The sequence below is a fragment of the Mustela lutreola genome, chromosome 4, assembly GCF_030435805.1.
Source record: "Mustela lutreola isolate mMusLut2 chromosome 4, mMusLut2.pri, whole genome shotgun sequence".
Lineage (NCBI taxonomy): Eukaryota > Metazoa > Chordata > Mammalia > Carnivora > Mustelidae > Mustela > Mustela lutreola.
The window spans coordinates 52,889,069-52,912,790 of NC_081293.1; the positions used below are offsets into that span (position 1 = coordinate 52,889,069).

General features: G+C 44.9%; 1 protein-coding gene across 4 annotated transcripts; it reads right to left on the reverse strand.

The window, feature by feature from the left end:
* Window positions 1–55: 55 nt before the first annotated feature.
* Window positions 56–23,089, reverse strand: SEC24C (SEC24 homolog C, COPII coat complex component). 4 transcript variants are annotated; one of them, XM_059169856.1, is made up of 24 exons: window positions 22,936–23,089; window positions 20,780–20,979; window positions 18,588–18,723; window positions 11,855–12,030; window positions 11,272–11,643; window positions 10,630–10,766; window positions 9,237–9,305; window positions 7,820–7,931; window positions 7,370–7,497; window positions 6,052–6,190; window positions 5,725–5,840; window positions 5,428–5,552; window positions 5,087–5,278; window positions 4,784–4,877; window positions 4,457–4,573; window positions 3,932–4,102; window positions 3,321–3,417; window positions 3,074–3,219; window positions 2,711–2,849; window positions 2,448–2,566; window positions 2,174–2,353; window positions 1,740–1,931; window positions 1,426–1,515; window positions 56–1,280 (listed from the first exon to the last, which is right to left on the reverse strand). In XM_059169856.1, the coding sequence occupies exons 2-24, from the start codon at window positions 20,949–20,951 to the stop codon at window positions 1,140–1,142; spliced, it is 3,360 nt and encodes a 1,119-aa protein (XP_059025839.1). In that variant the 5' UTR covers window positions 20,952–20,979; window positions 22,936–23,089; the 3' UTR covers window positions 56–1,139. The 4 variants fall into 4 exon arrangements, with proteins under 4 accessions (XP_059025839.1, XP_059025840.1, XP_059025841.1 ...); XM_059169857.1 differs by lacking the exon at window positions 22,936–23,089 and adding an exon at window positions 22,494–22,751; XM_059169858.1 differs by lacking the exon at window positions 22,936–23,089 and adding an exon at window positions 21,075–21,248.
* Between the last annotated feature and the right edge of the window lie 633 nt (window positions 23,090–23,722).

The following is a 23,722-nucleotide window of genomic DNA, read 5'->3' on the forward strand; positions in this document are numbered from 1 at the left end:
CTAACCGGAATGAACAGGGGGAACAGTGGTAAATTACAAGTAAAAATGAGACTAATTGTTACATCTTAATTTATTTTATTTCTTTACAAATTAAAGATGCATTGAAAAATAAACCAATGAGGAGAAATGAGAGGTCCAGAGCAGGGGCATCCCAGGTTGGGAGCAGACAAGCCTGGCCACCATCAAGCCTAGCCCTTGTCCTGCCCCAGTCAGTTCAGGTTGGAAGGTATCTATCAGCCACTCTGTCAATACCAAAGCTGGAGTGGTGTCCCGGCAGGAGAGAACAGAGCTCCAGCAGCCACTGACTCTCTCCCCAACAACTCCCGCTTGGAGAAGCAGTGTTTCCAGGGGGAACTCAGAGTGGGATAGGGGCTGGCTCTGTGAGGTATTGCAAGTTGATGACCAGGCTCTCTACAGAACCATCCAGTGTTGGAGCCTCTCCAGCTGGAAAAGAGGCTGGTACCTCTCCCATGTCTTAATATGCTTTGCAACTCATTTCCCAGGCTCATTCATCTCGGGACAATGTGCCTCTATCCACTGAGTGATCATCATTGCAGGAGAGAGAGAAAAGCTAATCAACCACTCTCCCTAACTCTGACTTGGTTGCCAACTTCCAGGCCCAAGAAGGAATGACCAGCCACTTCTCTCTCCACTGTATACCCCAGCTCTTGTGCACCTGTATGTTTCATCCCTAATATAGGAAGTTGTTGATGACACTGAGCTGAATTAGTCCCCGCCCCCCCACATAGTAACCCTGGGATTCCCACTCCTTCCTGCCTGCCCCTCTCTTCTTGGAGGCTGGTCCAAGGGGACACATAATATTGCCAGAGTCTGGGTGCCTCCAAATCCCCCAACACCGAATCATATACAGTGAACTGAGAAACTACATTCATTACGACAGGATTAGCAGGAAAAGGAGAGTAATGCGAGGAGATAGGGGCACCTTCCATCAGCAGGACATGACAGAGTGGTTGGATACTTGATCCCAGAAAGGTGTCTCCTTATACTTCCCCCTCCCCCCAAAGAGATTGAGGTCAGCTTACATGACTTAGATATGGACTTAGATATCCAATTTCTCTGCCATCCTGGAGTACTTTCTGGAAGCTGGCCTGGCACCCTATGCCATTTACCCACTTGCTCTAGCTCAGTAGCTGCCGAATTTCCTTGTGCATATGACAGAGAAAGTCCACATAGGATGCTCCCCCGCTCAAGCTCTTGTCTTCCACCAGGAAGTGCTTGAACAGCATCTCCAGCTTGTCTTCCTGTTTCACCACGATAAGCTATGGCCAGAAAAATAGGGTCATGAGGCAGGGCCAAAAGAAATTAAACATGCCCTAAATTCCCATTATCCCATCACTTATTCCCACTCCCCTTCTAGGAGAGGACTTGACAAGGTAAGAAATCCAGGATTTAGGTCAGTGTTACCTTCATGTACCGTGATCTCTGTGCCCTTAAGCTATCAATGAGGCCTCGCACCTTCTTGGACAGCGGATTATCCAGAACTGGCAGAACACTCTGCAACACAAAATTCATTTATCCTTATAGTAAGATATTCTGAGTCCAGTAAAAAATGGGGCAGCACAGGTTTATTCATCATCTGTAATAAGCCCAGGAAGCACCATCCCTCCTCTTCAAATGTTCCCTGGTATTAAAGTAGACTAGCACACACTTTACTGGCTCCCACTCATATCCAAAAATGCATTTCCACACCCATACTCCCCTTGACTCCCTGCCCTCACCAAGCCACTGGTGATCTGACTGAAGGACGAGACACTGAAGAGGCTCTGGACAACACCCTGTTGGACACTTGCTCCCACCCACAGGAAGAGGTTGAGCCCGTTCTCCAGCAAATATATATCCCCATTGCTTAGACGTTCTTCAGATGCTCGAACTGCTGGTGGTTCAGTGGCACTCTCAATGGGAGACTTTGTCTAGACAAAAGGAAGGGGGCAAAAGGTTATTTACCAAGGACTGAGGACACATTTTGTGGCTCCTCCCCATGAAATTTCAGAAAGCTCTATCTCTCAGTAACTTCTTCAGTGTGAAAATTACATCAGATAATGCAGGTTGAAAACAAATTCACTAGTGTCAGACAACAGATAATAATAACCCTTCCCTTCCTCCTATGATGCCCCTTTCTCAGGACACACACTCATCCAGCCCTCAGTCGCACCAATGGTAGAAGCCGAGGATAAAAGAAGACATTGGTCTCAGCCACATCCATGGAAGTAACCAGCTGTCGGACATAGGCACGGTCATCAGTAGTGACTTCAGCTCCAGGCTGCAGAACATCACTCTTCAACACACAGTTCAGGTAAACTGGGAGTAGCTTCATGCACTCAGGAAGGATCAACTGCAGGGGTTATCAAAATAAAGTTAATGATCATGAGCAATCTCTCCCAAATGCAAACATTTGTCCCAACAATTCCTCCAGGGTGCTTGCCCACCTGTCCCGCCGAGGAGGGGCTGGCACAGTTCTTTCTATAACAGGCCAGGATCTGGGCACACTGAGTGATGAGAGTATCACGAACAGTCTTCACGGGGCTATTGAGGACCCCCCGGTATGCTGGATGGGAAATGGAGACAGCACAGTCACTGGCTGGCCACCCCATCGCACCTACTTTCCTGCCACCACACCTACCTGGGAATGCTGAATCACTGACAATCACCCTTCAGCCCCAATCCCACTTCACCCTGCCTCTACCCTCACCAAACTTGGCCATGTAGTTGATGAGCGTGTCAGTCTCACAGTTTCGATACAGATCAGCCAGCTGCGTGCAGCAGTTCAGGGCCAGATTGTGGATGCGGAGCCGTCGCTGCCCAGCACAGCTGGTGTAGAGCAGGGCACACTAGGGGAAGGGAGAAAGGGAGAACTCATACCCTTCCTTCACCAAAGCCCTCTGTAAAACTGCTCCTTTGCTGGATTATTAAGCTAGAAGAAAGATGAGCCATCCCTTCCCTGGCCTCTTCTAGTCCTCTCCACCCACCTCCAACCCTCTTCCCTGAAGCCTATTTATATCCAGTACAGTGATACTTGACACTTTCTCCCCAGGCCCTGCCTCCCGCCCACTACCTGCAGGAGGGCTCCACTCTCTTCATTGAGCCGGTCGTCATGCTTGAACTCCACAGTCACCGTCTTGTCCCCATCTAGCCCAGCCAGCTCCACATCTGTTGTATTGCTCATGTAGAAAGCCCCGAAGAAATCTACAGCACGAATACCTGAGGCCACAGGGATAAGGTCAGGGCTACAGATATCACAGGTGCCACTTGCTCCCTCCCAGGTTTAGTCCCCCGCCTGCTCTTCTCTAACCAGGACTGACCAGTGCTTGTCCGAACGCGCATCACAGCATCAAAGCCAACAACCTTCTGTACATCCCGACGCAGGTCACTCAGGAACCGTTCCTGGTCGTTCTCCACCTGCAGCCCCCCAGGAGCAGAGTCACATCACTGACTACATAACAACCTGCTGTCTATCTCCCTGTATCCCCTCCATGCTACAACCTGCTGAATTATAATAACAATAGCAGTGAAGATGATGATAATAATGATAATGATAATGACACCTTTAAGCATTTACTATGTGCCAAGTACCACATTAAGAACCTTACGTATAACTACCTGATTCTAATGACAGATCTTAATTAAGAAGTATTAAAACCCCATTTTACAGATGAAGAAACAAAAGCAATAAATGAGTAATTTCTCCTAGGTCATATTGCTAGTATTCTGGGAAGGCCAGAATAACCACCCAGGACTGTTTCCAAGCCCCATGCTCCTAACCACTACCCTTATGGCTCTCTTCTTTAGATTATAGGGTTTCCTCTGCCACCGGGATTCCTATTAAGGAGTCAGTAGCTAAAGAGCTGCTCCACATGTAAAGCAGACATTCCCAGTCCCACTCCCACCTGCTACCCAGAGTCCCATGCCCTACCTGAAAGCAAGCGTATTTGTAGACAGAACCACCCGTGAGCTGGGGTACAACAGAGAGCGTGGCCACATCCACATACTGGTTAGGGAAGAGAAAGAGATCTACACAGCAGCCTTGGGCCACACACTCTTTGGCCAGGGTCTGATAGGCACCTGTCTGAGGCTGGAACAGAGTCTGTGGAGGAACAGAAGAAAATATTCAAATAGCTCCACCCTACTTGAGAACTATATATTTAATATGGGATATTCAAATATATGCACAACTTCAGATCTACTTCATAGGTATTTGCAACAGTAGTAGAACATTCTCTTTAAAAAAAAAAAAAAGAATCTATCAAGGGCTTTGGGATGAAATGGGACAGAGAAGTGCAGGAGCACTGGACAAAGTTGGCAGTCATGGACTTGACATGTGAAAGAGCAGAGTGTCTAGTCCTAGTACCCAATCAAGAAAGTTAAGAGTATTGCATTGCAAAGAATCACCACCTTCCTCTGTCATGGAAAGTCCTCCCCCCATCTCCCAATCCCATACCTTCTCTTTGTCTGTGTTGATCAATTTCCTATCGTCTCTGTTCTTCAGTTTCCCTGGGGCCTCTGCAATGGGCAGGGAGGTATGGAACAGAAACAGCTTCCCTGCACACTCAGCAGCCTAGGAAAGAGAAGACTACTTGTTCATTCTTTCCTTTATTCAGCTATTATTCATTCATCCCTTCCCTTGCCGTTATTCAGTGCCAGTTATGTCACACATGCAGACTCACTGGACAGTCTTCAATCACTAAAGAAATAGTAATTATATTCCAGGGTATAAGATGGTCAGAGGAAAGCAAGGCAGAGGAAGTTGTCAGGGTTCTAACCTTACCTTTAGAGCCTCCATGCCAGCCTGGATAACTGGGGCAAATACTGTCTCTGTCTCCCTTGTGTCTGCAAACATTTCAGGAATCTGATCCAATAAGCTGGAGAAACAGGTGATGGGAAGCAATCAAAACTGCTATCCAGACTCAATTCCTCAGTCCTTAATCCTCTGAAGAATCATGTAGCCCCCTAGACTGAAAACTCCTGAGGCACAGTCCCTGTCCATCTGCTGACCTCTCTGTTCAGCTGTCTGGCTTCCTGTGTTTGTTTCCACCCCACTCCCACTTTACCTCTATAATCTGGCTCTTACCTGGTGATGACTGCCCGAGACTCACTGACATTGACAAGGAAGCCATCCAGCAGTGGCACAAACATGTCAGCCACATCAGATACAACCATCATCTGTGGCTGGGCCAATGAGCTCTTCACATTGTAGAAGTGGAGCACCTTATTATAGGTGACGAAGCCAACTCGGATTGCTGACTCTTCTGCTCCGCCCTCCCTGTAAAAGGTAACATCATTACCCACACTTGCCACCTTCTTCACCAGCCAACGTCATGACCTCAAGCTCTACTTACTGAGTCAACAACCCAGAACCACCCACACCCCAGTGATTATCCAAGGGATACACTTTGTCTCCATAAATCTCACCTAGGTAGAAAGTCTAACAGTGACTTGAGCTCCTCACAGAGGAGCCTAACAAGACCACTCCTGATGGCATTGTAGGAGACATCAATCATGAAGATGAAGGCAGGAGGGCTGGGGAACTTATTGTTCTGCAAAGGAAGGAAACGTTGGGGAGAGAGGGGGATTGGTAAGCTTGATAGGTGACTAGAGAGAAGTCAACATCAAAGGGGACAACGAAAGAGTAGGGGAAGTGAACACAGCAATTCTTAGCTGTCTCACTGTCTGCCACCCACTGCTTCTCCCCATGCTACTTTCCCTTACCTTGCAGTAATCTACAGTGGCCAAGAATTCATAAGAGCCCAGGGATAGCTCAGGACGGTCATAAGCATCCACACGTTTGCCGGTATGATCCAGATGTTGAAAATACTGGGGGGGAACTGTGGGGAACATGACAGAATACTACTCAAATGTCTATCTCAATCTTAATAAGTCTGGCCTGGCTGAGCTCACTCTACTGCCCCACATCCCCATACGTGCCCTACTTCCCCAGTTCCTAAATAAGGGAACCTCACCTATCTCACTAGAAAGAGAGTAACAGAGACGCAATACAGAAGAACATCCCCCCAATCCCAGCCCTCGCGAACATACCATCATTGATACAACTGCAAAAGCAGCACTGGAAGCGCCTCCCTCCCTCAACGAACTGCATGAAGGGACACATATATGCTTTGCAGCGGTTGCAGCGCAAAGGGCCAGATTCCCCATGGTCCACGACATACGGTGAAGCCTAAGGAGCAAAAGGGAGGGGCTCAGAGAGTGGAAAGTTACAGTGGGTTGAGACACATGCCAAGAGATAAAGAGGAACAACCTGAAGGGAGGGGGGCATAGCTAAGGTATTTTGCCTGAGGAGAGTACAGTAAAGGGGAATGAAGATAAATGATGAGGGTACTGGTCACAGGAACGTCCTTAAGCGTTCAAATTCTATAGCTCCCTCTTCTTATTCCTCATCTCCAGAATTCCACTTTTTGAAAGAAAAGAACTGTGAAAGTGGCCCGACCCCATAGGCATGTATGGAGAAATAAGGAGCTGCCATAGGCATGTAAGGAGAAAGCCAAAGATAACCTAGGATTCTCATTTCTGGCCCTGTCTTCAATTCTCCTCACTTTTTGCCCTAGGGATCTTAACTCTATGCTTCCTTCCCCAGCCAAGCATCTCTAACAATGATCTCCTCCACCCCTGGGTTTCTGTGACAACTACCAATGTCCCAAGCACATGTCACCCTATAGATAAGAGATCAGCACCCAAGTGTCTAACCATCCCCATTGAGACCCAGAGACTGAAAAAAAAAAAAACAGAGCAAGATGGAAAGAGGCAGGATATAAACTGCATCGTGAGCTTCTAGTTACAGAGAAATCTACCCTAAATTCAGTAAGCTCGGAATAAACATGATGGTATCCTACCAAAGCCTGGCAGAGCAGCTGACAAGCTCACTCTCTCTTTTCATGCTGATTTTAGGTACTGAGGTAATAAATCAGGGCCCAAGTCAGGTAAGAGAAGGACTATTGGACCCTAATCTACCTTTTTTTCTTATATGCTGTCCTAACATTCCCAAACTTAGCTGGAATGACAAAAAGTACAGAAGAAAAACAGGATAATGTACTAATCATCTGGAGATGACCATGCCATGAGAGGCCTCTGCCTTCCTCCCCTGTAAGTTGGTCATACCTCTTTTCATAGTTTGTCTCCCATAGGGCCCCTGCTCCCCTCCAAGAATTTCTTGGGCTTTTCCCTTCATCCCAACCATAACTGTCAGGCATGGGCCCGGGAGAGAAAGCTACTGAAGATAATCTCCCTTCTTGCCCAACCAAGATTTCTTCCATTATGACTGCCAGAATCATTTCTAGGAATAAGTCTTCTTCCCCCTCTTCCTCCCTTTCATTATACTCTAGTCCCTTCCCTGACTTACCTCCTCTGGTGGCAGCCTTGCCAGTGGCTTGATGACAGCCGCCAAGGGCACCTGAGCCTGCTTAGCCATGTCAGATGTGCAAGGGATGTTATAGGATGTGCATCGGATATATCGGGGACTTGCATTCCCTAGAGGAGGCAGAAAACCAGGGTCAGATCAAAGAATCCCTCCAAACACCAGCTCTCCGTTGCTGATCCACCCATTGCCCCCCAAAATGCTAAATGGTCAGTGAGGCCATGATCTCACAGTAGAGCCCTAGGTTGGGTTCTATGCTCAGAAAGAGTCTGCTTGAGATTTTCTCCCTCTCCCTCTGCCCCTCCCCGTGTGTACACTCCCCCCACCCCAACTTCTCTCTCTCAAATAAATAAAGCTTGAAAAAACCCAAAAAACTGATAAAAGTTTACCCATAGTAGAAAAAGCCCTCTAGAGAGAAATTAATACCCTCCTTACCTTGGTCTTTCACCAGGAAGTTGGTGGTGACTAAGGGTGGCACCTGTCCCCGTACTCCAGTAACAAATGGCTCTGAACCCCGGTTGTTCCTGTCATCCTCAATAACCTGAATCTGTAGGGAAGAACTAAAATGAATGAGGTGACAGAAGAAAGCAAGTACCAGGTCCCGGAGAGCCAGGAGAAAGGCTAGAGCTACAGCATGGAAACCAGTAATCTGTTAAGAATACCTCATGCACCAGGTATGCTCTCCTTCTGGAGATCACATAAGGTGCTACAAGGCCAATCTTCCATTCTATAATCAGCAGCAAAATGCTCAGCAGGCAACACTGAGAATGGGCTTCTTTATGAATTACCCTGATCCCCAATCTGTGGTGACCACCCCACTATTCCCCCCAGTCCAGGAAAGCTCCAGGTCTCATCACAAACCTTCCAACATGACTGGATTCCACTTCCTTCCCCCAGCACACCTCCCCTCCCAATCCTCTCACCAAGACACATTCTGAGTCAGAGCAGGAAAACAGACAACGGTAACCATGTAAAAATGGATCTACCTGGAATGACTCTAGACTCAATGAAAGTAGAAGGGATAGGGTGAGGAGAGGATTAAACAGAAATGACCAGGTAAGGTGAGGAAGCAGATGCTGCCTTATTTTCAAGTAAGCATCAGTGTGTCAATATGGGAGAAGAGGATTAAGTACCTGATCTTTACAAGCCCAATCCTCAGTCCCCCACATTTTGACAGACCCAGCAAAGGGGGAAAAAAAAAAAAAAAAGATTTTACAAAGTTGGCAATCAGAACTTTGTGTAGGCTGATAACCTTTGGTCAGTTACTTTAAGATGGTTTGGTAAAACCAGAAAAAGTAAATGGAGAATAAGACTCCATATCCTTAAGAGTTGAAGCTTAGAAATGTATCAGAGTCAAACAAACTCTCCCAATGAGAATGTGGCCCACGCTTTCCCAAACCAGCAGTCTCTTCCCCTATGAGAAATGCCAGTATCCCAAACTTACACATTTGTAGTCACCTACCCAAAGTTTCTCCATAAGCTGTAGACAAATCAATCCCAAAGGGGAAGAACCTATCACTCCACTTTGTCCTGTTCTATCAAATGTCACATGCAGGCCACCGGAAGACCCAACTGGACTAAAACCAAAGCTTAACATGCCACCTGACCCCACCCTTAGAGCCTGATCTACCATCCCATACTCAAAGCACTGCTAACGGCTTGTCATTTCATTACATGGTGATTTGAGACATGCACATCCTTCTGGTGGGTAAAAGCGAGGGTCTAGAAAAACTAAGGGAAGAGGATGGAGAGGGATGAACATGGTGGTTGAGGTGAAGATGAGGTCACAGGCATGCATGGGTGGCATTAACACAGGGATGACACGCACACACACACCACCCCCTGCACTTACTGGACTAGGAATGGCATCAGGGTCTATTCTGTGCCTGGTTTTCTGCTGAGGAGGCAGCTCATTGAGTTGCTTTTAGTGTTTTAATAATAAAGGCAGCAGGGGAATACAGGGAGGGAGACAAAAGAACAAGAAGCAGATGTTACTTCTCTCGACCCTGATGAGTTAGACATGAACAGCTGGAGCCCAGCTCATACTGCTGAAATCAGGCCCTCTCTAGGTCAGAAATTCCAAGCCTCTCTGGCCCAACACATAGGCTTTAATGGCTCAGACTATGATGTACAAAGACTTCTGGGGGGCAGAAGTCCCAGTTCAAAGGAACTGGTTCTATACCTACCAAGTTCCAGTTCAAAGGACAAAGGGGCAAACAGGAAGCAAGCAGGGGTTTTACAGGGAGGGGCTGAAGGGGAGAAGCCTTAAGAAGGAGGAAGAAGGATATTCCTTCCAAAAAGACAAACCTCCCATCTAAGGACTGTGCTAATGCTTAAAGAAGCTTTTCCTTATACCAGACCAGACTCTTGTTCTCCCTGAAGGAGGGGAAAAGGAGAGGCTGCTTAATCCTCTACAGTCACTCTTAGCCAACAGGGTCCTTCACCATGGTAATTTCCCCAAAGGAAGAGGGAAGAGAACAGAATGGAATATGACAATGGCTAAGCATGGTGAGGTAACTGACAGAGCAAATGTTGTAGACAGAACTATAAAGTAGCCCCTACTTAGGAGTACAGTCCCAACCTCGATTCCAAGGAGGATAAGGAAGGCCTAAGGATTCTGATGATGGCTCTAAGGGTGAGTCACTCTCTTCCTGGGAAAAAACAGCTTCCCCACATTGCCCTTGTAAACTGTAGATCACTTCTCATCTACACAGCAGGATTCTAGCCAACAAAAGTACTGTAGGTTTCCTCCTAAAACACTGTCCAACTAGAGACAGAGAGACACCAGTGAGGCTTTCCTTCTCTTAACACCTACCATCAGTTAATTCCCACCAGCTCCACCCATTAAGATGACTGCCATCCTATCAAATCTAAGAGGATACGACCTGGACCCCCCTACTACTCCAAGGGCAGAGGTTACCATGCTATGTCCAATAGTGACAGAATGCAGCACTCAACCAGTGCTCTACTGACACTACTGATCACTCTTGGCTTCCCTTCCTTCCCTGCCCAGCTATGGAGCAAAAGTGCCCCCCAAAAGACTTCTGGGGGGCAGAAGTCCCAGTTCAAAGGAACTGGTTCTATACCTACCAAGTTCCAGTTCAAAGGAACTGGTTCTATACCTACAAGAAGATGAACGAAAAGGGAACATAATCAGAAACGCTAGGCAAACATCTCATCTAGGTTGACTCACTTATCTGGCAGCCAAAAACTCCATCCCTAGGACCACATAAGTATTGACTTACAGGGCTGGGGATGGCATCAGGATCCAGGCGCTTAGGAGGCAGTGGTTGAGGAGGCCCAGGCTGACTGCCAAAGGTGGGTGCTCCTGGGTAGGAACTTCCATAATTGGGCTGAGGGCCCCGGGCTGGTCCAAAGGAACCTGAGACATAAGGGCACAAGGCTGATAAATTCAAAATCCCCTCCCTATCTCTTAGGGCCTCAGGAAAATGACCGGACTCCTTTAAGTGTAGAATTTTGAGGTAATAACCATCCAGAAAAAGACCACACTATCTGAACTAAAAGAGAAAGAGGGGCATCTGGGTAGCTCAGTGGGTTTAAGCCTCTGCCTTTGGCTCAGGTCATGATCCCAGGGTCTGTGATAGAGCCCCGCATCGGGCTCTCTGCTCAGCAGGAAGCCTGCTTCCTCCTCTCTCTTTGCCTGCCTCTCTGCCTGCTCGTGATCTCTGCCTGTCAAATAAATAAAAAAATAAATCTTATAAAAATAAAAGAAAAAAGAACATCTTATAAACCCTACTTCCTAGTAATAATGCCCTGAAACTATCCACCTAGTTCACCACCTAACAAGCAATACTAAGAGCAAACGAACAAAAACACCTGACTAGCTGAAGGCTTTGGCCCCTAGACAGACCTTGCAGAAAACTCACCATTTTGTTGCAGCTGATAGCCTGGCTGCTGGGAGGAGTGCATAGGTGGCGGTGGTCCTGGGGGCCCAGTCATTTGAGTGCCAGGGGGCAGAGCTTGAGGAGGAGGTGAGGACACATGGTTGGGCTGGCTCAAGGAGGGCCCCCCAAAACCCTGTCCAGACAGGAGTGGACCAGTCATCGAAGGCATCCGAGGACCCCCTGAAGCTGGAGATGTGAAGCTGGAGGCCTGTGGTGGGGCAGATCGCTGGGGAGGCTGGGCCCCAAGATGACCCTGGGCCTGGCTAAGGGGAGGAGCCTGGCCCTGAGGATAGGAGCCATACAGACCAGAGTTGGGGAAACTTCCTGAGGCTGAGGCCAGCGATGTTGGTGGGCCTGAGAAGTAGAAGAGGTAGAATCAGATCTCTAGTGATTTTGCCTTCTTATTCAGTAAATCGCTCCCTTTCCACATGAGAGGGGCAGGAATGATTGTCCCATCTGCTGGCACTCAGAAGCACAAGAAATAAAAGGGATGCAGGTATACCCCAAAGTCTGATGCTTCTAAAAAGAAGGGGACAGTCACATTCCTGTGGTCATAGCTACTCACCATAGCCCAGCCCCACTGGGGGAAGGGCTGGGGCCACAGCACCACTGATCTGCATTCCAGCCAGCTGGGCGGTCACCTGTGCACTCGTTGGGGGAGGGCCATAGGGCTGAAGCACAGTTGGCTGGCTGACCACAGGGGCCAGTGGTACTGATCCAAAGGGCTGAGACCCAGGGAACCTGTGAAGACAAGGAAGGCAGAGGTGACACGCAGGCTAGGACCCCCTTCAAAGCTGGCAGGAGCTCCACATCATATAAGAAAATGTACTGTTCTACGGCATATTACTATCATCTGGGCTCCTCAATGGCTTTGTACTTTTGTATACTTGTAAATATGTTATGTTCCTAATGATCTGCACTATGATTATTCATGGCAAATCTTGTTTTCCATTAGGTTCACTCCACAAACATATGCCAAGCACCCTCAGACCAAATGTTTACTAGATTATCACCTCCTCTGACTTAATCCTTTGTGTTGAAAAACCACCTCATAAACAAACAAACAAAATACCTCAGTACTGTTAAACAGAAGCCCTGAATAAGTTGAAAGGGAAAGTGTGCAGAAGCATTAACACAATAGGCACTTAACCAATGGGGGATCAAACAAATGCAGTTTGATTGTTTAACTTTTAAACCAAAGTACTTAACTACTTTATCCTGGCAAAGGTGTTAGGAGCAAAGTAGGTCAGCTGACTTTGACATTTTGTACTAATTACAAAGATGACGCCAACTCTACCAGAGGGGACTAGAGAAACAGGACATAAACCAGATAGCCTTCTAGCTGGGTTTATCTAGTAAAAGCCTCATTACTTGGATAGCTACACTGGACATTCCCATGACATTAGATGGCACATTAATATAAATACAGAATCATTCCAGTATCATTACATATCCATGAGGAACTGCACTGGTGGTGTTTTATGGTGTTATTACCGTAGAAATCTCCAACATAGATTATTATACATAACAAGCTCCATATGGGATTTCACGAATGAATCAAATTCTTCAAAACAATAGTCAGTTACACTGAAATTCTGATTTATCCTTTCTGCTTGTCTCTACTAAAAAACTTGTATTTTATTTGATTTGTTTAGTTCCTACAGTGTTGCAGTTTAACACTTTTCACTCATTCATTCATTCAACTACTATTTTCTGACTGTTATGCCAGTGAACCTTATACCTCCCTAAGCTCTTTGATGGGCTTTGCTTTTTTTGTTTTCCATACCACAAACATACCATTAGCTCCATGGCCAATGCACATAAATCCTTGTCAGAATAATTATATTCCATGGTTACTACTTCTTTAATATGTATAACTATATCAACTACCCACTGTTACTCTACCACATGCCCTAGTAATATTATCTGTAAATAGCTTTACAACTTACAAGCATCTCTAAGTGCTTTAATTTAACCCTCACAGTAAAATGAGGACAGAGCAGATAGAAAAGTAAGACACGAAGAGTATAAGCAGCAAAACAAGCTAGAACTATACAGCCCAGATCTGATCTTAGTTCAATGTACTTTACTTTTAATTGTAAAATATAATGGAAATAGAAATAATACATAAAACAAATATGTATTAATGATTATACAAACACCAATGTAACTAAAAAGCAAGTCAAGAAATAGAACACTAGGACCACAGGCCTCCTGTACCTCTCCTCCATCACAGCTCCCTTTCTTCTCCCAGAGGTTAACTACTTTCCTAACTTCTTAATATTCATTTCCTTGTCTTTTTAAAACAACATAGTTCAGGAGTGCCTGGGTGGCTCAGTTGGTTAAGCATCTGACTCCTGATTTTGGCACAGGTCATGATCTCAGGGTTGTTAAGATAGAGTCCGAGGGTCGAGCCTCTCTCTCTCTCTGTCTCTCCCCACTGCCAAAACAACAACAAACCATAGTTCAGTTCTGTCACTTTTTTAAACTTTTGTAAATAGAATCACATCATACATACTCCTTGGGTGTGGCGTCTTTTGTTCAACCATGATTTTGAAATTCACCTATAATGGCATTGCCTGTCATTACTAAATGCTATTCCACTAAATAAATATCATAATTTACTGAAGTATTTTAATGTAGATGGATATTTCAGTTTTTCTAATTTTTTAATATTACAAATAACATTGCTATGAACACTCATATACTTGTTTATATATACCTGAATTTTTCTAAGGCATATATCTGTAAGTGAGTTGCCAGATCACAAGGTATGTATTTCTTTAATTTTAACAGATAATTCCAAATTATTTCCCCAGAGTAGTTGTTCTAATTTGCATCCAACCACCTGTGGATAAGAGATCCTACTACTCCATATCCTCTGCAACATCTGGGACTATCAGACTTTTTAATTTTGCCACTTTAATGGATACATAGTAGAATCTTACGCTTTTGATTTGTACTTTTCTCATTACTTATGAAGTTGAATGGCTTTTTAATATGTTCTCTTTATCTTATTGTACTACTAACCCTCTGATAGTACCTCAGAGAGAGGATGATCTGCTTATGGATTGCAGAAAGGGAAACTACTGTAGTGGTTGCTTAGGGTTGAGGGGGAATGAAGGACAAGCAAAATAATAGTAACTACTGAGCTAAAGGATATGGTGTTTCTTCTTGAGGTGATGAAAATGTTCTCAAACTGTGGTGATGGTTTCACGTATCTATGAATATATTAAAATCCACTGTATTGTATACTTTAAATGGGAGAACTACATGGCATGTCAGTTATATCTCAATTATGTTGTTTTTTAAAATCCAGTGAGGGCACCTGGGTGGCTCAGTCAGTTAAATGTCTGCCTTCAGCTCAGGTCATAATCCCAGGTTCCTGGGACTGAGTCCCACATCAGGATCCCTGCTCAGCAAGGAGTCTGCTTCTCCCTCTAACTCTCCCCCCTGCTTGTACTCTCTTTCTCTCACGCTCTTTCAAATAAAATCTTTTAAAAAAAATAAAAAATAAAAATCCAGCCAAATAAAATTGCCCTAAAACCTCATACCTCCCTCAAGCTTTTGCTTCTCCTTTAGCCAAACATTACCAAAGAATTGATATGTCTATGCTCCATCTCTAGGTCTTGAGTTCTTATTTCCCTTTCTTTCTTTCTTTTTTTAAGATTTTATTTATTTATTTGACAGAGAGAGAGATAGATCATAAGTAGGTAGAGTGGCAGGCAGAGAGAGAGGGGGAAGCAGGCTCCCCGCTGAGCAGAAAGCCCAATGCTGGGCTCAATCCTAGGACCCTGAGATCATGACCTGAGCCGAAGGCAGAGACTTAACCCACTGAGCCACCCAGGCACCCCTTCCCTTTCTTTTTAAAGAACCTTCTTGGGGTGCCTGGGTGGCTCAGTCATTAAGCATCTGCCTTCAGCTCAGGTCACGAACCCAGGGTTCTGGGGTCAAGCCCAGCATTGTGCTCCCTGCTCAGCAGGAAGACTGCTTCTCCCTCTCCCACTTCCCCTGCTTGTGTTCCCTTTCTCACTGTGTCTCTCTCAGTCAAATGAATAAATAAAATCTTAAAAAAAAAAAAAATCCTTCTTTCTGGGTTTATTTTCCTTTTATTCCTTAGCCTATCCCTTAATAATTTTCTCAGCCAAGGTCTATACATGGTAAACTCTGAGTCTGTTTGTAAATGTCTTTATTTGTGCTTCCTCTCAGCTAGGTACATAATTCTACAATGACAACTGTATTCCCTTAACGCTTTCAAGGTACTAGTCCACTGTCTGCTTCCTCTAATAGCCTCTGTTTAGCCTAATCAATTTTCTTTTTTCCCTCTGAGAATCCTTTACAGCCCGAGCTGAGGAAGTGTGGTTGTTTCATATTTCCGTCTATAAAATACTCCAACAGTACTGACACCAAAGATGACATTTTTTTTAAAAAAAAGCTTTGAAATACAATTTCCATACCATTAGATTTATTCCTTTTAAGTGTACAATTTAATGAGTTTTAGTAAATTTTATAGAGTTGTGCAGCCATGACCAGAACCTAATTTTAGCACACTTTCATTACCCAAGAAGTTCCCTTGTGTCCATTTGCAGTCCTAAGACGTTCTTCCCACCACTTACCCACAATCAACCCACAAGAAATAAGATTCCTTAATATCAACCAGTAACAATGTGCAGATTTTCTTCCTAGTCTACCTGTTCACTGAAAGTGCGGCCCAGGACTACACTTCACAGATAAGATCTCAAGACCAAACACCAGCGCAGAAAAGCCCAAGGACTTTTCTGGACCCTCATTCCCAGTACCTCCTTAAACTGAAGTCCTCAAGTTCTTAAAATGATCATTCCCGCCCTCTCCACAGGCAGCCACGGTGTCTACTTACCACTTTGATTTTCAGTTCTCACTTGGTCTCTAGTACATGAGGATTTCATTTTTTCTTTTTCTTTTTTTTTTTTTTTTAAAGATTTTATTTATTTATTTGACAGACAGAGATCACAAGTAGGCAGAGAGGCAGGCAGAGAGAGAGAGAGAGAGAGAGAGAGAAGCAGGCTTCCTGCGGAGCAGAGAGCCCTATGCGGGGCTCGATCCCAGGACCCTGAGATCATGACCCGAGCTGAAGGCAGCAGCCCAAACCACTGAGCCACCCAGGCGCCCCTCACTTTTTCTTTTTAAGCTTGATTATGCACTTGAAAAACATTTTTTGCTTCTATATCCTATCTCCTTTCTAGATGTTTGTAGCAAAAGGGTTTTCAGATTGTATTAATCTACTACTCAAGTAAAACTCTTTGACTCACTCCAACTACACAGCTGTCTTCATATCTCCCTGAAACCACATTTGTCTATGAGGCCAAACCTCACCCAACACAACAATCAATTCTCAGTCCTTGTCTTACTTTTCAGCAGCAAATAACATAGCTGATTACTCCCCTGCCTTCCTGAAATACTTTCCTCACCTAGTTTCAGGATGCCACGCTCTCCTGGCTAATCTCTGATCTCACTACTGCTCTCATTGTCTTTTTTTTTTTTTTGAAGATTTTATTTATTTATTTATTTGTCAGAGAGAGAGAGAGAGAGAGAGAGAGAGCGCGGGAGAATACAAGCAGGCAGAGCGGCAGGCAGAGGCAGAGAGAGAAGCAGGCTACCCAATGAGTAAGGAGCCTGATGCGAGACTCGATCCTAGGACCCTGGGATCATGACCTGAGTCGAAGGCAGTGGCTTAACCAACTGAGCCACCCAGGCATCCCTCTCATTGTCTTTTCATGGCCCCTCCCCAAACCTCCTTCTAAAATGCTGGTAAGCTCCAAGGCTCTAAGGCTCAGTTCTCAATTCTCTTTCTTTTGTTTTCTTTTTTTTAATGATTTTATTTATTTACTTGTCAGAGAAAGAGAAAGCGAGTATGCACAAGCAGGAGGAGCAGCAGGTAAAGGAAGAAGCAGGCTCCCCATTGAGAATAGAGCCCCATGCAGGACTTGATCCCAGGACCTGGGATCACAACCTGAGCCAAAGGCAGACGCTCAACTGACTGAGCCACCCAGACGACCCCACAATTCTGTTCTTTACTGTCAGTGATCACTTTCTAAATGACTTCATCTAGTCCTATGCCATTAAATAACATCTCTATGCTGAAGACTCCCAAATTTTTATCTCTAGTCCTGACATTATTCCTCACCTGCAGATTTGTATATACAACTACATATTCAATACCTCTACTTGGTAGCTAGTAGCTTCTTAAACCTATAATGTACAAAATAAAACCCTTCAATAAACCCCAAAATTTGCTCCTCCTCAAATATACCTCACTTCAGTAAACAGCACCATTTGCTGTTGCTTAAGCCAGCAAGACTTAAAGACTTAAAAGACATCCAGACTTATTCTTTTACTCTTATCTCACATCCAATCCTATTGACTCTACCTGTGAAACATATCCCAGATCTCTTTCTCACCATCTCTACCATTACCATCCTAAACCTGAACTACTATAACAACCTCTTAATAGGATTGATTCCCTACTTCTACTATTGAATCCATCAAGGTCACCTCTTTTTAAAAATAAATATATTTTTATATAAATAAATAAAAATAAATATAAAAAATAAATAAAAAATAAAAATAAATATATTTTTTAAAATTATTAGAGAATAAGGACAGTATATCCAAAATTTTTAAAATATACTGTTTTTAGTAATCACATTTGTGATTGTGTTAGTATTACTGTACTGAGACCCTTGTATATAAGAGATAAATCTGAGATCCCCTTTTCCTGTTTCTCCCTGAGGATAGGTTCGGTAGGATTATAACAATTTTTTTTCTTTTTTAAGATTTTTTATTTATTTGCCAGAGAGAGAGAGAAAGAGCAAGCGAGTACACACGAGCAGGCAGAGAGGCAGGCAGAGGCAGAGAAAGAAGCAGGCTCCCCGCTGAGCAAGGAGCCTGATGCGGGACTCAATCCCAGGACCCCTGGATCATGACCCGAGCCGAAGGCAGCGGCTCAACCCACTGAGCCACCCAGGCATCCCGGATTGTAACAATTATTGAAGATATATGTCTAGTAAAGAAAAAACTCAAGTTCACAGAAAGATAAAGAATACACAAAAGGACTTAGGTATGAAGATGGGTTAATGATCTACAGAGTGGACAACAGTAGCACCAGTAACCTGGAAAAATGAAAACAAAATACAAAAAAGTAGAGGGAAGTGAAAAGAGGATCTAAGAGAAAGGCAAAGAAAAAGAAGGAGACAGGCCCTCATCCATTCCTAATTCTTCTAGTTTCATCAAACCAATTTTAGGTTGACCTAAGTACATACCTCTGCATCTGAACAGTGGAGCTTGGCCCATTCTGTACATCTCCTTGGCCAAACTGGCCATATGCAGCCTGGCCAGAAGGGGCCTGTGCTGTTGAGGCTGGAGGTGCCTCTGAAGAAGGCGGGGCTCTTGACACACCTGAGGGTAAAGGACAGAAACTAAATGATTGGGAAATAACTTTCTTCTCCACCCTGAGCAAGGAATGTAAAGCAAGGATAAATAAGCTCAGACCTTCGCTGGCCCAATACTATAGCTTTGCAATCAAAAGGATAGAACGAACATGTAACTCTAGTTACAGCAGATTCTGAACATGGATGATCAGTCAGTGTCTCCACTCTCCTAGACACTGAAGCTGTAAGCAGAACTACAAGAATGTAGAGGCTTCCTGATCACTATACGCTCTTACTCAATCCAGATCAGTCTAATGTTTTTACCCTCAATGAAAAGTCACCTCTTTAAAACAAAAAACAAACAAAAAAAAACCTTTAATTTTAAATATTCTCCACACCCAACATGGGGCTCAAACTCACAATCCCAAGATCAAGAGTCATATGCTCCACTAACTTAGCCAGGTAGGCACCCTAGGAAGTCAACTCTTTTAAGGAAAAGATCCGACTCCGGAACTCAGAAACTTAGAGCATATGGGAAAGTTGATACAGAAGATGATCAAGTAATCTATTGAACTAGATTGTAAAGAAAGGCTCCTCTTGGGGAGACCATTCTGTCAACCTCTTTTTCATATATTCTAATTATCTTAACCATCTTCTTTTCATCCACTTCTTGAGTGTTGATGCTTCCAATATCACATGGCTCAGGGAAATGTTCTGACAGTTTGGAGATTTTGCCCAGTGGTTCAGTCAAGACAACTGATTTGCCTTCCCATTAGTCTGCCACCTTTGTCTTCATAAAAGCTGTACTCCATCCTTTTGCTCATCAGAGATGCATCAAAGCTATTTCTACTTCCCCCAACAATTCTTTCTGCATACCATCCCCAACCATCCTTCCCACATGAAATGCAGGGAATTAGTAAGTTGGTACACCACTTTGGAAATATTGCTGACCCCTGTTCAAACAATTGTTTTTCTTTTGCTCTGTTAATTGGTAGAGATCTGACAATTTAGAAACTGCCTACAGGTTTATTAATCTGAACCTGCTTGCTAGCTATCACAGAAACAGATACGTTTTCCTTTCAATAACAAAACTTCCTCTTATGCCAATGCCAAACTCCATTTTGATAAGCCAGGGCTTGAGAGTTTGGAGATGGACTCTGTCCAGCCAAAGTCTCAACCCAGAATAAGGCTCTTCCAAAGACCTGAGACCTAATCTGACCACTTTACAAATTTTTTTCTAAATTATAATTAAAATGGTAATACTTCATTCATTTCCCAAATTTTACTTATGCCTCCTTGGTGTCTTCTTTTCCCCATATCCCTGCATGGAACTTACTATCTTAAAAAGCATAAAATGTTTGGCATACCCTAAGTCTTCAGCTAGCCTAATCAAAGATCTACTGTTAGCCATTTCCCAAAAAGCCATACGGACAATCCATAGAGTACCAGCTGCTCTTCTTGCAAAAGTAATCTAAAAGCCAAACACTGATCCAAAGGCAGGACCAGATTAGTTTTCTCTTATTGCCCTGATATTACAGAGCATCTAAGAAGCAAATGAAACTCAAGCAAAGGCAAAGAATGATATGAGCAGAAAGATAGGAGAAGCACACAAACACCACACTTTTTATCCATGAATTAGTTTATCTGTCACAGGGTCAATTATGGATAGAACCATTAATTCAGTGAGAGGCATTATCAACATATATGAAGAACAAGTCATTTCAGGGAGACTTTAGGTCAACAGGAGACATTCAATCCTGGTTACAGGCTCTGGAGGAGCTGTGACCACAGCCCTGCCCTCCAGCTGTGAACAAAGCAGGCAGTTGAGGCTGTATAGGGTGACACTCACATGAGGTGAACTGCCCCTGAAACTGAAGATGTGCTTCCACTAGATGTCTTAAGGAAGAACTCCATAAAAACAGGAAAGGGCAGACTGCCCACAAAGTTCTCAATGCCTGAGAGCCAGAGTCATGTTCCTCAATCCCAGCCACCCCAACTCTCTAGGCAGCTTAGGTAGGGCAATACCACCCAACCTGAACACTACTGATTCCCATCCTTAGCTCAAAGGAAATTTGGAAACATACCTGGGGGAGGTGTTTGCTGACAGCCTGGTACTGGGCCATTGTAGGCTCCATAGGGAGTTGGGGGGGCTGTGGATCCTGGTTGCCCACCATAACTGGATGGATGATACCCTGGGTAGACAGGCTGGGATTGCCCAAATGGCGGCAGAGGTGGAGCTGACTGGTTGACATTCATTATGAGTGCATCCCCAACTCGATCTCACCTAAGATGAAACAGAAGTGAGAAATTAGTCGAAATCAACTTTCTAAAGACAGAGCAACTATAGAAGGTAGGAAGTAGACACAAAAAAGGACTGACCTTATCAGGCAGTTATCAGTCTAATTGTTCCCATACTACCACAGGATCTTTATCATTTTCTGTCCCAGCCAGTAGCCAGATTACCTCCTCAAAGTAAAGATTTGTTACTGTGAACCCCATGCTTTATCACTGACAAAAGGGTATAAATTTCAACTTCAGACACGCCCAATGGAATGGGGCAACAGCCTCCATTTTCCAGTGGTAATGATTTCTAGTGTCTAGTCACACAAGGAGTCCTGCTACTGATGAACTACTGTGATATTAAGTAACTGAAACTACGTTCCCACTTCTAACTCATTCACCCTAGCATGGGTTCATTCAACAAAAACTGAATACCCTCTAATGTCCTAGTCATTTGTAATCACTCAGGCTACACATATAAAACATATCAGCTAAATTCCTTCCTCCTCAAAAGACAAATTTTAGAGTAACTGATTAGAGAAATGAAATTCTTTGGCTGAACAGCAACAATTCAAATGCTACTCCATTTCCAGTCTTTCCACCAAAAGAATGTTGGATTTGAGAACTGAAGCATTAAAATCATTAAATGCGGGACGCCTGGGTGGCTCAGTTGGTTAACCAGCTGCCTTCGGCTCAGGTCATGATCCCATTGTCCTGGGGTCGAGTCCCACATCAGGCTCCTTGCTCGGCGGGGAGCCTGCTTCTCCCTCTGCCTCTGCCTGCCATTCTGTCTGCCTGTGCTTGCTCTCTCTCCCTCTCTCTCTCTGACAAATAAATAAAATCTTTAAAAAAAAAATCATTAAAGGCAAAGGATACCCCAAAACTCTAGTAGGGTACCAGACACTATTAAGTGCAGGCCAGGCACAAAAACTTCTCACAATTACCTAGGAAAAGAGTTCAAGGATCAATGACAAAGTTAAATTTCATGTAAAAATATCATTTATCTAACCTTCAAGCAGAGGAGCTAGGAGTATCCCAAATCCCATGCACTCCTCCAACTATTCTGTTTCTGCTTTCCTTAATGCTTGTCATGAATCTAGGCCACCACTAAAGTTATTACAATCTTGCCCAGCAACAGAGGAATGAATTGGAGGGCCTTTTCCAGGTCCTTCCAAGGATAAGACTGTCTAATTACATCTAAACAACCTGATCATTCCCACTCCTCTATAGACAGATGGGGCACAAGAAGCAGGACAGTTCACAGCTGCTGCAGTAGAACAATGGGCCTCTCCCATTTGTTAGAGAGGGTCATCCTGATTATAGAAAAACTGAGCTGCTTCTGGACTAGAATTCTTTAACCTTACAACCATCCCAGGAACTGTTCTTCCAAATCCTAAACCTTGCACAGGTCACAACACTAAGCATGACGGATGACCCCTTCCCCTCTATCTTCCTAAAGTCAGGGTGCGGGCGGGGGTCGGAGGAAAGGAGCTTCTTCGCCAGGAAATAATCTCACACCCAAGAGTTTGGAGTAAGGCTCAAGTCTGGACTCCATTCTGGGTAGACAGCCGAGGGTGACAACCCAGGGGGCGGGGCAAGCTTCCTAGAACTCTGAAAGTAGTCGAGCTGTGGAGGCTGGGCGCGCCAGGCATCAAGACCAAGAAGACAAACTAGCTTCTCGGGCCATGACGAGAGGGGTGGTCCATTAAGCATGGAGATCGAGCGACTTGCGCCCTTCAACAGGCTCCGGGCAGGAAGCGGGAGCCGGAACCTGGGCCTGGAGGAGAGAAGGGAGGGTCCAGAACTGATCCAGGATTATGGATGCGTGAGGCGAGGGTCTCTCCCTGTGCCCCGCCCCCAGGCTCCTCCCTTCCTTCTCAGACCGGACCCCGATCAGGCCATGATATTCCGGCCTCTCCCCTGCTTTCCTACCCACCAACCTCCCGATGCCACTCCTCACCCGGCTCCAGATCCAGGTTCGACTTCGTTCCTAACGTCAAGGATCCCAGGCCCAACTTCCGGTTCCGAGGGGGCCGGAGCGTCGTCCCCGGAAGTTCCTCCCCCATGCTCCGGGGCCGAACACTCCTTCTGCCACGTCTGCAGTAGACGCGAGCTCAAGAACCCGGATGCCGCGCATGCGCCACCGCCCCCTCCCAGCATGGCTGATCCCGCAGATTCTTATGCATTTTCGCCTTTTATTTACCCCCAGGTGTTCTGGTCACTTTACGGTCCCACTAACCGATACGCGATCGAGAAGGCTAAGTCAGACTATCTTTAGCAACGCCCCCACAATCCTCCTTTGACGCATTAGTGACCTCTGACCTAGAATCCTGTAGCCACTTCCTGCTGACCCCTGACCCCGTTGATTTCCGTCTACAAAGTTGCTTTCACCTATGACTTTTGCTGGTTACGAGGTTACGGAACGTAATATGATAAAGGGTACTAACACTGTTTTCAGACTTCATGTGTTCGAGTTCTGGCTCTGCAGCTCACCAGCTTCGGCAGCTATCTCTGCCTTAGTTTTTTCATCTGTAAAATGGGAGAGAATATGAAATACCCTTCAAATAATAATTTGTTGAGAGGATGGATTTAGACAAGTCTCATAGATCGCCTGGCACCATAGCAATCACTCAGTAAATGTCAGATGTTGTTAATTAACCATTTTTATACAGTGGCTTAGTTTAGATGCAAAGCTCTTCCAGAACCTGATGATCTCTGCACTCAGAATGCCCCCAGCCTGTTGGAAG

Excerpts from the sequence above, each read along its gene's own strand:
- SEC24C (XM_059169856.1), bottom strand. The coding sequence starts at position 20,951 with ATGAATGTCAACCAGTCAGCTCCACCTCTGCCGCCATTTGGGCAATCC. Across the intron at positions 5,279-5,427 it reads CTGTTAGACTTTCTACCTAG|GGAGGGCGGAGCAGAAGAGT; the intron begins GTGAGATTTATG and ends TACCTTTTACAG. Across the intron at positions 1,932-2,173 it reads ATCCTCGGCTTCTACCATTG|ACAAAGTCTCCCATTGAGAG; the intron begins GTGCGACTGAGG and ends CCTTTTGTCTAG.